The sequence below is a fragment of the Podarcis gaigeae genome, assembly GCF_964106915.1.
Source record: "Podarcis gaigeae genome assembly, chromosome: 3".
Lineage (NCBI taxonomy): Eukaryota > Metazoa > Chordata > Lepidosauria > Squamata > Lacertidae > Podarcis > Podarcis gaigeae.
In genome coordinates this window covers 44,459,986-44,473,896 of record NC_139680.1, presented here as the reverse complement: position 1 = coordinate 44,473,896, position 13,911 = coordinate 44,459,986, and the positions used below count along the sequence as shown (strand labels likewise).

Genomic DNA, 13,911 nt, shown 5'->3' with positions numbered 1-13,911 from the left:
GGTTTTTTTTAAGTGAAGTCATCTTTTTAGATATAAAATACGTTCACAGCTGAAGTTATGATATATTGTTTTTCACAAATTAGCACTTTCCTTTCCACCCCCTTCCTTTCCCCCCTATTTTAGAAATAATTGAGTAATTAAAAGAAGTATAACAATTCTTTTCTTAAACCTGCGCACACAAAAACATATTTTAACTCACTTTGTGCTAAACTATAATTAAAATCTGGCAAATCTCTGTGGTTTAAAGGCCAGGTTTCTGTTGTCATCATCTGTTAATATAAAAAATACCCCAGCAAATAGTTAGCTTTGTAATCATTTGTATTTAAAATACTTCATAAGATAAAAAATAGTGTTTAAATAGGAAACATTCCCCCCCAACAAATACACATGTCTTTCCTTGAGAGGAGATCTACACAACATACCTGTATCAGTTTTATACCATGTTGCCATAGAAGAATCCTGGGAGTTGTAGTTTGGTGATGTGCTGAGAATTTTCTACCAGTGATTCCTACCCTACCACAAATTACAATTCCCAGGATTTATTTGAGAGGATAATTGTTAAACCGATTTCAAGCACTAGTGTAGAAATGGCTGAAGTTTTCATGTGAAGGTGCTGGTCAAATAGTAGCAAAACAAGGTGTGATCACTCTTTGATTACTTTAGGCACAACTCACGGCAATGACCGCTCCCAACATCAAATGGGGGGTGCCTTTTGCATGGTCGTGCACAGTCTCCTGGATCCCAGTGTGGCTCCTGGTAGTTTGGGCTGGCTTCACCCTCCCCAGGCTGGATACCTGGAGGTCTCCGCTTACTTCAGCCAATCACCCAATCCCGCCTGGGGAGGCGTTGCCAGGGGATTGGCCAGGCAAGGGGAGGGACCACCCAGTCCACACAACAGAAGGCGAATCTTACCTGCGAAGCGTCAGTTGGCTCCAGAGCTTCTCCCACCCTGCCCTCCTTCAGTTCTTCTTTTGCAGGTTAACTTCTTTTCCACAGGTACGCAGGCGCTGCTACGTTAGGTCACTGTTGAAGGGCCGGAAAGGGATTTTCCTGCATTGGCAGGTTTTGCCTTTCCCGTAGCAAAACGTCACAACTTTGGCAGTTTCAGGCCTTGGCCGGAATCCTTTAGTCTATCTTCCTAAATTGGGGGGGGGGGGGTGAAGCGGTGACCCACACCCCCTTGTGGCGGTAATCCCAGGGTTTCCCATTAAAGGGGTCTTGAGGAGAGGCATTGGCCATACGCCAAGAGGTTGTCATTGCTTTCCCCTGCGACGGTGGCAAAACAGGGGGCAGGCTCTCTGCTTGAACATATGTTCTCCAGAGCCAGCCCAATCCCCACACATTCTGGATAACCCTGATGTCTCCCAGATCCCTGGCTGGGGACTGGGAAGGATAAACGCCCAGTGCCTGAGCCAAGGTCTTCCTACATCTGAAACTTAATAAAGTTGTGGCCAATTTTAATCCCATAGCACGTTGTCTTGAGTCATTATTCCGTTCAGGGGTCGCCTGAAGTTGGGGGGGAACTACGCCTGCCCACGCAAAGTTCTCCGTCAGCCCCACTGAAATTAATGGAAAGTACGAGCTGAGAAGTGCTCTAGTGAAGCTTGCACAGAGAAACTTCCAAATGGGCTCCAACCTATAATAGGTTCAGGTAATTTATGGTTTAACCCAACCTTAGGTTTTTCCATGTGTTTATACACATGGAAGTTGAATGCACTGACCAGCAGTTCACTAGTTATAGCAGGCATGCAGATTCACACATGTGAACAGTTGTCCACCCATACAGCTCTTCTTTATTATTTATTTTTAACATTTATAGATCTTCCAATATGCCCCCTAGGTGGATCATTTTAAAAATAAATAAATCATAAAACATAAAGAATTTAAAGCACTAAGATTGATAGGAGGAAAACCCAGTAAAACCATGCAACCAAAACCATTCACAAGCAGCATAAAATAATTTTCACGCACCATTAAAACTCGACTTATTTTTTTGTTTTCTTCCAAATTGATTTTCTTTGTCCTTTGCAAAGCAGTGCACACACATATCTCCTGTAGCTCATGGACAGCTGTTACAGTCAGAGGACCTCCTTTTCCACATTGAATCTTCACCAAGGATACACAGCCAGGGTCATGTAGAATGACTTACTCTTTATCTGCCTAAATGAAAGTAAAAAATTATATGAAGGAACAATAAAATACCCAATTTTCAGAGCTCCAGGGCAAGGTGGTGGGGAGGAAATAAATTGTGTGGAGATATAGCTTGCTGTGTTACTTAAAACCTGACTTAATACACTATTTGAGCCAACTGATGATCAGCCAACAGAAACTAAAGCATCATACAATGAAATACGAAAAGGCAATGACATTCCCAGAGCCCAGTAAGTAAGGCCTTGGGCTTTGAGAAGGAAGTGTGAGCCCTGGCGGCTTCTTCCAAAAGCTGAGTTGCCAAAAAACAAACAAAATGGGTGGGCAGGAACAAATGAAGAGCAGGGGAATCCATTTATTTCTTTATCCCCCCCCCCCCAAGGTTGTGATCGCATAAGCAAAGCGAGCACCATGGATAGTGTTGGGAGTGGCAGGGGGAGATGCTCTTTGTAGCAAATTGAAATAAAGTGCCAGGACCAGGGGCTGTTATATAGCTCTTGGTGTAATGGAGCAAATTTGAAATCTCTGATTTAAATACTATCCAGTCATTTATCTTTGCTTTTCCAGGACCAAAGGGAGAGAACTTACTCAACAGTGAAAACAAGAGCCACCTCTGTATCGGTGAATAATCTGAAACCAGGAACAGTTTATGTTTTCCAGATTCGTGCGTTTACTGCTGCTGGCTATGGAAATTATAGCCCTAGGCTAGATGTTGCTACACTAGAGGAAGCCACAGGTAAAAATTAATTGCATCTTCTTTTTAAAAACAATTTTTATTAATATTACATTATGACACTTTCCTCCTTCATATTTCTTTTTTCTTTTCCCATTCTACTTCACTTGTTTTCTTTTTCCTTGAGAAGCAAGCTTGTTTGATGTATGTCAAGTGTAAAACTTTAATTATATCTTATGCCAATTAAGAGCATCAATATAAATGAAAACACTGTGTCTTGGTAAGAAAGGTTGGAATGGTACTTGGGGAGACAACAGTTGCCCTGTGAAAACAGCCCCTGGTTGAGTATCTATATGTCTTATTTTAATGAACGTCTGAATTTGTGGACCCCTCATTTCTTTTTTGATAGCACATCAGTGCCACTTGTTTTCTGCCTCTCACCTGAAATCTCAAGTCTGTCATTACATGTCAGGTTGGCTCAGTGCCTAAGCCTGCAGGTGAGACCCATATTAGTTATATCTCTCAACTTTCAACTCCTAGTCACCCCCACACCCTGAAAACTATGCCACAAGAACAGAGTGGCCTTACGCTTTGAATTCTCCACTGGAAAACTGCATGGATTGGAGATTTATTTATTTTAATTTTTATTGATATATCATAAACATGTGGGCAAACTAACACATAACTATACAATAACATATTCAGTATAAAAAAATCTAATTACAGACATATTGTTACATATAGCCAAGTTTTTAAGATGAGTCTATATAGCCCAACCACAATGAGGAATGAGTCATGGGAGGAGTATTTCTATGAATCTCCCTATTTATATAATCAAAAAGGGAGACTATTCCACATCAAAACTATCCAGTTCGGCTTCTCTCCAGACTACATGTCTGACCAGATGTTCATATAAAGCAACGTTATTTATTTTTTAAAGTATACATAATACACAATAATTCATTGTCTGGCAGGTTTATTTATTTAACACTTTTTTAAAAAGTTAATATTAAACTTCTCACCTCTTTGTTCCTAGTTAGCTATTGTCTCCCTATGACTCATGCTTCTTAAGCGTTTTTCTTCTTCTTCTGACATAAGTGACATGGCTTCTGGGGCCAGAACTCTTGTTATTGGAGTTTAGCGCAGTAAATAATTTACTGATACTGCAGATCTTCATGCAGTTTTCAGATCTTATTTATGTAACTTCAGTATGGACCATTCTTTTCAGAATCAGAAGAAAACAAGTGAAAAGTCTGAATTACTTTCCGTTTTAGAAAAAGTTGCTAACACGTGAGTGAGAGTTTGTAAAACATACACTCATCACTATTGCTTTTATTACTTTTATTAATATGTAACAATTCTGAGCGGGAGCAAAGTGGTGAGACAATATGACATTTCTCAAGCCTGCCACCTTGCCAGGGGCAGGAAGTAATGGGGAACAACACATTTCCCTCTCTCTCAAGTGGTTCTTCTAAAAAAAAAATAATAATCACCCCTCTAAAACCATTTGAGGAATTAAGACAGCTCCAGAATGAAGTAGATAACAGGCCCAATCATGGAGTCCCTTGAGGAAACATAGGGGCTTTTCGAGCCAATGGATTTAAGGCTGCCCTAGTCCCACTCTCAAGGGATGCGGGTGGCGCTGTGGGTTAAACCACAGAGCCTAGGACTTGCCGATCAGAAGGTCGGCGGTTCAAATCCCCACAACAGTGTGAGCTCCCGTTGTTCGCTCCCTGTTCCTGCCAACCTAGCAGTTCAAAAGCACATCAAAGTGCAAGTAGATAAATAGGCGGGAAGGTAAACGGCGTTTCCGTGCGCTGCTCTGGTTCACCAGAAGTGGCTTAGTCATGCTGGCCACATGACCCGGAAGCTGTACACTGGCTCCCTTGGCCAATAAAGCGAGATGAGTGCCGCAACCCCAGAGTCGTCCGCGACTTGACCTAATGGTCAGTGGTCCCTTTACCTTTACCTAGTCCCACTCTCAGAACACTCTATTTTGGAATGTAATTCTAGTCACCGACAGCAGTAGATCTGCACCTGCAATGTTCTCCACAGGCACATCGGGCAGGCTCTGTGATGGGCATAACCACCCCTACCTCATAAACCCACTCCAGCCACTGAATCTGGGTGTTGAGATATCTGCGCCTATCCTGAGTTTATTTAATCCACAGCACATGCTAATGGAAGTTACTGTGTTAAAGTTGATGGAAATAGATCTAAATCTATAATTGTTTGGTGCAGTTTTAAAATACTTGTAACTGGCAGTACAATACTCTGCATGTTTTTCATAAATCAAGTGTGTTTAGTTCAGTGGTACTTATTTGCTGGTGAATATGATTACAGCCTAACAATGCAACCCTATGTGTGTCTGTTAAAAAGAAAGTTCAGCGGGACTTTCTGTTGTGTATAGGATTGCAGCCTTCATCTGTATCTATCAACCTTCATAAATATTTCAATATTCTCCTATCCCATGCTGAGATTGCTGCTCCCCCCCCCCCCCGCCACAGATATCCTTGTGTGTCTTTAACAGCCGCATGGCTGGGGAAAACCCAGTAGGCACCTTTTCCTAATATAAACATGTAGTGAGGGCAAAACTGCACATGTTGAATTTCTGTGCCTGTCAAACTGTAGTTAGACTCAGGACCTTTGTCAGGATAATGCAGCAGACCTGATCGTAGCTAAGACATAAAATGTCTATCCTGCCTTTTGGGGTTAAAAAAGAGATAACCTGTATACCCACAATAGTCTCTAAAGTTGTAGAATTGTGCCAGAATCTGTTTCAGAACAGCATATTGGATTCATCTTTAACATTTTCTCTCTCCTTTTTCTTGTTGGCAGCCACTGCTGTCTCCAGTGAACAGAATCCTGTAATAATCATAGCTGTGGTAGCTGTGGCAGGCACTATCATTCTGGTCTTCATGGTTTTTGGCTTCATCATTGGACGAAGGTACTGCTTATGGATATTAAGAGAGTTGTTAATAGCTAGTTTATATGAATTATATTTTAAGAATTTTTTCTTGGGCCATGCATTGGCATCTGTAGGGTTTTCAACTTAAATATTGTAATATTTTCCACTCAAAGCATGGTTTGCTAAAAGCTTTGTTTTATTGATAGCTATTTCGCGAAAACATGACAGGGACGTTCCATGAACTTAAGCAACTAGAGTGATTGGTTATTTGAATTTGTTCATTGACTCTTCCGTAATATTCATGACAAAGGCCAAGATCCCAAGGGCCTAACCCTAACGTTTGGGAACCAAAATACCTTTGAGATACATGAAAAAGTGTAGGAAATAATAGAATTGTAGACATCTAGTCCAACCCCCTGCAATGCAGGAATCTCAACTAAAGCATCCATGACAGATGCCCCCACAACTTCTGTTTAAAACCTCCAACGAGAGTCTACTACCTTCCAAGGGAGTCCATTCCATTGTCAACACCTGAGAAAGTTCATCCTGATGTTTCGTTAGAATCTCCTTTCTTCTAACTTGAAGCCATTGGTATTGGTCCTAGCCTCGGGGGCAGGAGAAAACAAGCTTGCTCCATCTTTCATGTGACAGCCCCCTAGATATTTGAAAAGGAACGCATTGGGTGGGTTGCTGTGTGGACTCAACAATTCTTAATATGTGTGCTGAAGTACTTTTCACCTATGGATCGGAAGGCAAATTCACTAAGTGGTTACTGAAATGCACCACTCCTCATACATGCACACTTTCCAACAATTTTTTGTGTGAGCCATAGCAGTATACAGGTTGTAATTAAGGATGAGTTTAAAACATACAAGGGTGTTATATTTATACGTCCTCTTATATCCATTTCATATCTAGTTTTCACAAAGGGGGAAGGGGAAAAATCAACCTGTAGTTATATATTATTTTTGTGAAAATGCCCTTCTCTTTTTTTATACAGGCACTGTGGCTATAGCAAAGCTGATCAAGAAGGAGATGAAGAACTTTACTTTCATTGTAAGTGTTTTGCTGTTATTTCCCCCAAGAATTTCCAGGCCAATTATAATGCATTGGGACTGGCAGTAATAGAATAGACACAATACAAAAACAACATTCTTGCAGAGGAACAACTATAATAAATTTTAAAATGCTGTGTAAACGGCAAGTGTGAAGTTAAAAACTGTAAAAGAAGTATGACCTCTTCCAAAAGTACATAGAATAAAATCAACACTGTTCACATGGCAGATTTTATTGCTGTACATTTGGATGATATATAGTTGTCTCCAATCCACATTTTTCCTTTGGTTGCTTTTGAATAAGTGTTTCATAATATCCTAATGGTTCCCTCTGAGATACTGTGACTGATTGCTGTTGGCCCAATAGCGATTTGATTTATTTTTATTATTTGTGCAGGAAAGTTAGGATTCATCCGTTGCCCAAGGCTTAAGGCAATTCGGTAAAAACTATATTTCTAAATTTGTCTCAGTGATTAGCCAACATAATACTTATAGAACTTAGAATAACTGGTGAAGAAAATAGGCCAATCAACCAATTAGTATGTCAGTGCAATCTTGAGTTTTATTGATATTTTTTTTAAAAAAAAACCCTGGTAAAATCAGCATTACATAGAAGAGGATCAGAAATAGTTATGTGTAATATAATACTCGCTCTCCAGCTGCTATGCTTAGTGAACTCAGAGCTGCCTAGATCCTGTTGAAGTTGATCTCTGTTGATAACATCACCTCCATTTCAGTAGAAACATCTAGTAGTCAGCTCTGTCTACTCAATAAAGGCTTTCCTCCCATAACAATATTTTGGGTATGATCAGATACCAAATGATTGCATATAAAACTGGTTGTTGATGAATTACATTGTTCTGCAATCAGAATGTATGATTGATTGAAGAATTATAGCATACATTTAGGAGGGGAGAATAACTTTGAAATACACACCAAAAGTTCCAACGTACTTTTGTTTTCTTTTGGGTTGACCATCAGTTCCCACAGCGCTTTCTGATGCTTTCTGGTGGTGATTCAATGAAAATTGATTGCATGTTGCCTTTCCCATGGATTTCAATTTAAATCAATTCAAATCTCCTTTTTAAATCTGGTTACTTAATTAACAAATAGATTGAGTAGTGCAAATTAGACTGAGTGATATAGGTTATTCAAACATGACTTGGTAAAAATTAAACTTTTATTTTTCCATTGTGCAGTGGAGGCTGGTCCTTTCAGAGTAATGGGGCACTCCCCCACCAACCTCTGTCCTCATCCAACCACCACCTGCCTGTCTTCATCTGCCCAGTCCATGGGATCACAGTCTCTGCTAGCTCCCTCATCTGTCTCGGTGTTGCCCTTGCAGAACTTGACAGGCTCCACTGCCATTGTGCCTCTAAATAAGCTGTTCACTTGTGAAAACAAGTCTTAAATTTGTTCCCTTCACATTAAATGGAAAAAAGACGCAAGATTAATTAACAGTGTGTAGCCACCATTGTGGTACTGGTTCATACATTGCGTAGATTATTCACTCTAGTATTCACTCTAATCAAGAATTTCCTCTATAAAGAGGCAAGCTATTTGTATGATCGATAAAGTAAAGTCATGAATTTCTGTGGAGCATCTAGAGTTATGATACACAAATTAATATTTTAGGCTTCATCCAAAAAATCGTTCCTGTGGGTACATCTAATTAATATTTCAGATACAGCCCAACAATCTCCCCCAGCATGTGTACTAGGCGTATGGTGATTTTAGCTTTCCACTAGAGCCTCTTCCATTGCTTTGAATGCTCCTTGAGAGGGTTCCCTGACTTTCAGCAGTGCAGTAGAAATAAAGGGCCTGAAAAATCCCTTTGGTTGTCTAGATGTTGAGTCGCTGCCCTTGGTCTTTACTCTTCATTTTTATGTTGCAATGTAATTCTTTATTTAAAAGATTTGCAACCTGTCTTTCAGAACATCCTGCTCTCACAAAGCAGTTTACAAAAACAGTATAAAATATGATGATGATGATGATGATGATACTCAGGGCACACTGCCCTTAAAAAACAGTTTAAAAACACACAAACTGCAATAACTAGAAAAGCAACAAAATGCCTACAACAACAAAAATACCTCCTAAGTAAGAAAAGAGAAACAATAAAGCATTGAAAAAGCACAACACATTTAAATCAGCCAAACACAGAATTTGGCAAAGTCTTACTCACAGTAGACCAGTTGAAATTAATGAACATGAGTAAATTTGCTCCATTAATTTGAATAGGGCCACTCTGAATAAAACTTGGTATTTAGCAACCACTTGAAGACCAGCCATGATAAGACCATGCATATTTTCTGAAGAAATGGATCTCAGCTTGTCGTTAGTGGTAGGCCATTTTTTTTACAGTTAGGTTCACAATACTTCCCTTACAACCTGGGTGCTATGAATTCATGTTTTGCACTGGTGCTTCCTGAAGCAAATGACTGATTCACCAAAGGAAATATAGTAAATTAAGAATCAGAGTGGTTGATAATAACATCTGGATGAATACAGGGTCATTCTACAATTCAACAAAAAAGTCATTCAATACACTCAAGGGAAAGTTATTGTGAAGTCTAAATACAACCTTTCTGATATATAATTTTCTTACCAATAAGTTTAGGAGTTATTTTTTGCCTTGTAGATGAAGGTAGAGATATCTTAGCAATTTTTTGCCACCATATCACCAGAGTAGTTTTAATGTAACAAAGTGGCTGGTTGTCAGTGTTCTGTTTGTTTGTAATAGTTTATTACTGTGTGGAATTTGTTGCTAACATAGATTTTAATACCCGGGAGTAAATGAAACAGCATTGAAAACAGTAGCCAAATAAGTGCTGTTCTGGTGGTTGCTTAGTGTTTAGTATTTGGTAATGCTATCCAGAGACTCAAGTCAAAGTCACATCAAGTTTTCTCTTTCAACTTTCCTCCTTCTATAAAATTTGATCAGCCTGAGTTCATTCATTCTCTCTAAGTCTAGATATGTCAATACTTAAATCACTTCATTAAACTACGGATTGAAACCATTCCTGCCTCATTCAAGCCTTGCAGGGCACTTTACCTAATAAATGGGAAATAATAATAGCAATCAGGGTTATCACTTTCTGAATGCATCTTGTTGTTTTAAAAATGAAGCATTTGCAAATATTCCACTGTTGAAATGAAGCTCCTCTGAAGGATTAGAATCTTAGTAACACCATCTTATTTTAATTGTAGTGAGGCTCTTCATATCCTTAAAATACTGTAAGGTCTTTTCAATATTCCCTACCGAGTGATGTCTGAGAAAGAAATGAAATTAAGCATTTTTCCCCTTTACATGTGTCTACAGGGAAAGTGAAAGTGCTAGCTGGAGAATGCTTTTCCCCAGCATGCACTATTTTTAGATGATATGTTTTAGGGAAAGAAAATGTAAATAGGTTAACAGCCTAGTCTTAATAGTCAGAAACTGAAATTGAAAATAACACTTCATTCCTTCATTGTATCCCTTTCAAGAAATCTAGTTATCCAATATCTAGGGAAGCTTACAGTCTGTCAGAAAAGATTACCAACCATGAAGCCAACCTGAAAGTCTTATGATTTTCATTTTTACTTGACTACATTTTTAGAGCCTTTTGATAAAAAGCATAGTATTTAATTTGATATGATCATTGTTTCTGGGGAGAAACAAAACACAGTCTTGAAGTCACTGATGATTTCCAATTTTGCATCCTTTTGTTCCTGTGGTATACAGACAATTTTCTTATATGCTAAAACATCAGACTGGATTTTCACAGTAACCTGAAACCAATCCTTTTAACTAGCTTTCAGATCAGTGAATTTAATAGAATGTCCAGTCTTCCCATTCAATTCCCCTCAACTTTGAATGATCCCAAGTGCTACGTTTTTAAAGGTATAACACAATGGAAGAGTTTAGTCAACCAATTGCAATTTACATTTTGTTTCCTCCTACCATTTTCTTTTAACAATGTCTTTGAATCTATTTCACGTTGGTATGCCAAGAAAGTGTTGGCCTGTCAAAATGTTTTATGACAGCTTGAATAAAGTACCATCAGAGACCCATTTACGATTCACAAGGTTACCTCCAATCCAGGCTCCTTATCGCAAGCACAAGAAGATGGCTCATTCTCCATCTGCTTGCTTGAGAGCACAATATAGGCAGTTAACCTATTGTTTTCTGCTCTCTTTCCCTTCTGGTTGGGGACGTAAATAAAAAATGAGCCCTTATCAGCTCCAGAAGCTGAGCCATTATTATTATGATTAGCACTAAACCTATTGAAAAATACAGTGCAGCAAAAAGTAACCTCTGGGGAAGATGTGAAATAATTTCTTGCAGATCCTCAGTATGCCTATTCAGCTCCGTGGATGACCTCCACATCACTAGCATTCTTTTCCCATGGCATTATTTTTAATAATATAGCTGCTGCAGTTTGAAACATGTGATACCTGCTGAATATGTCGCCCGTGACTATTTCATTAGGACCTTTCTCAAAATTGATGGAATCTGTGTCTGAAAACTTCTTTTCTCAACCCCATATCTTGGTGATTAGGCCATTGTACTGTCTAGGAGAGAGCATTCTGCTTCTTGTATTTCATCCCATAACCTCCCTACCACCACCACAAACAAACCAGTGTGCTCAAACTACAGATGTAACTGTGTCCCAAAGAAACAACGTAAACACACCGCTTGCCCTATATTATTCATTTACTAATTAAATTTATACATCACCCTTTGTCCTAAAGGAGTTCAGAGCAGCAATTTATGGCTATCCAACATTTGGTTGGGAAGATCAATGTGAAATTCTGAAGGGTGGGGAAACATTCACTTTCTACAATACCGTTCTGCACATTTTCCTACTCACCAGTACACTCACAGTTGGGGAAGATATGATAGAATCTTGTGGATAAACAAAACAAGAGAGAGCCCAAGAAGGTGTATCATTTATATGCCAGAGACAGATAAGACTGTCAAAATGTGATGCCACTTTGTGTTAGGGAAAAAAAAGAGGTTGGCACCGGTTATATTTCATCTCAGAATAGTCACCTCTGCCCTTACAGTATCTTCCCCTTCTTGCTTGGCAAGCCTACCAAAAGCAGGCCAACACCAGCAGCATGAAAATAGGTTGTGAGAAGGCACAGAGGTATCCCACTGCCCCTCTCTTCAGGAAGATTCAGTTGGGTGGAGGTCTCAGTATATTTTTCAGAACACAGGATGTGGATAAAGGACAGATACTCAGAACAATGAACTTGTTAGAAACATTCACTCCATTCACTCAAGACAATGTAAGTGTAAGGTAGGGATCAGGAACTAGAACTTTCAGGGCCAAATCCGTATCGTCTTTTGGCTGTCCCAATTGCCAGTCCACAGTTAATGGAGTGAATAGTGACTGTGGCAGCAGAGCTTGCAGGTTCTACTGGGGAAGAAAGAATTGGGTTTTCACCTTTCACCCCATCTCAGATGGGTTATCCTGCAAAGTTGCTTGCTGACCACAAATGTAAGGAATGGGGAGGTGTTTCCTGACAAACACCCGTTTGCCTTACCTAGCTGGCTCGACAGGAGGCTCACTGTTCTAGGGTGCGCTCTGCTTAATGAAATTCCGGGATTGGCTGCACAATAAGTGCTTTGCTTCATCACAGTCATGCTTTCTTACATCATTACAGTTAAATTTCCAGGCACCAAAACCTACATTGACCCTGAAACCTACGAGGATCCAAATAGAGCTGTCCATCAATTCGCCAAGGAGTTAGATGCCTCCTGTATTAAAATAGAGCGTGTGATCGGTGCAGGTAAGCTCGCTGTGGCTTCCTTATACAATTATTCCATTTAGCTCGGATTGAAACTCATACATCATGATGACAGGCAAATAATTATATCTTGCGCATGGAGCTTTTTGCCTATGCCAGAGTGGTTAAAAGCACTGGAGCCGCATTTGCTCATAAATGTAAAATAAATAAATAACCAGTCCAGTGGTCCAAAACATGTGTGTGTATTTCTATTTCCTTTTAGGAAAATGAAATGAAAATTGTGTTTTACAAATACAAATAATGTCATTCCTCCTCACACATTGTTGAGAGAAGGTGGTGCATTTGAGTTAAACACCTGATGGCTATATTTGCATCAATATTTCCATTAAACTCCAAGAGAGGCTTACTTGTATGTGTCTATATAAAGAACGACATTTGTGTTTGTTATAACTAAAAGCTGGCTTTACAAAATAAGTTTTTCTTTGGGGAATGTCATTGGTTCCATTTTTAAAGTATTTTATTGCTATAAGGAGGCCTCATCTTAGCTCTTGTGAGTGATGGTAATTGTGCTGTCATTACATTGCTTTTCTTCCTTTTCCCCACATACTTAGGCAGTGGTGTTCATGCTCTGGAAACCTGTTTCCATTTGTTTGCATTAATAAGATATGTGACACTTTTATTATTATACTGTTTCATGTAGTGAAATTAAGTATCCATGGGCAAGAAAAATATCAACTACCTGGGACTCCTGGAGGAAACATTCTTTGATTTCCTGTTGTTTTATGCAGTACTTTTAAGTCCTCTTTTCCCCCTCTTTAAATCACTCCTGCAGCAGTGTGACAAGTGCTGTAAATTGCATATAATAGGTCTTTGTTGTTGTTTTTTAAAAGGGGAGGCGGACTCACTTAACTTAATGTGAAAACAGATGAAACCTATGCATGCAATGTCAGTGTGTATAGTACTGCAGCCTTAGAAGATGTTAATGACGACATTAACTAAAACTAAATTCATGTACACTCCTGATTCAGAATATTATCTTAAGACATACAGCAGTCTGTCCCACTGGAATTCAATGGATGCTCCAATCTTGTTTTTGAATATCTGCTTTCGGTGCCAGCATAAGCACATGCTTTCACTGTAAGCACTTATTTGCAGGCACAGAGGTGAGTAATAACCTTCAAGTCCCAGTTCTTAAATTCAGCAGAGGCATCATTATAACATTTTGGAGCAGATTTGACACAACAACTTCATTTTCACCATGCAGATAACCTTCCCGCATGAGCTGGAGTCTCCATAATAATAATAAATAATAATAAATTTTATTTATATCCCGCCCTCCCCAGCCGAAGCTGGGCTCAGGGTGGCTAACAACAATAAAACAGTACAAAAGT

General features: G+C 39.2%; 1 protein-coding gene across 5 annotated transcripts in view; it reads left to right on the top strand.

The window, feature by feature from the left end:
* The window catches only part of EPHA7 (EPH receptor A7), a 168,125-nt gene that overhangs the window by 134,927 nt on the left and 19,287 nt on the right, over positions 1-13,911 (top strand). For 3 of the 5 annotated variants that reach the window (XR_014561906.1, XM_083730127.1, XM_083730129.1), the window contains exons 7-10: positions 2,716-2,884; positions 5,660-5,768; positions 6,730-6,785; positions 12,437-12,562. Coding sequence is in view for 3 of the 5 variants with exons in the window: in XM_083730127.1 (XP_083586253.1) it covers positions 2,716-2,884; positions 5,660-5,768; positions 6,730-6,785; positions 12,437-12,562 (460 nt within the window). In the remaining 2 variants the exon portion in view is untranslated. The remainder of the gene's footprint in view (positions 1-2,715; positions 2,885-5,659; positions 5,769-6,729; positions 6,786-12,436; positions 12,563-13,911) is intronic. The other 2 variants (XR_014561907.1, XM_083730128.1) reach the window with 1 other exon arrangement.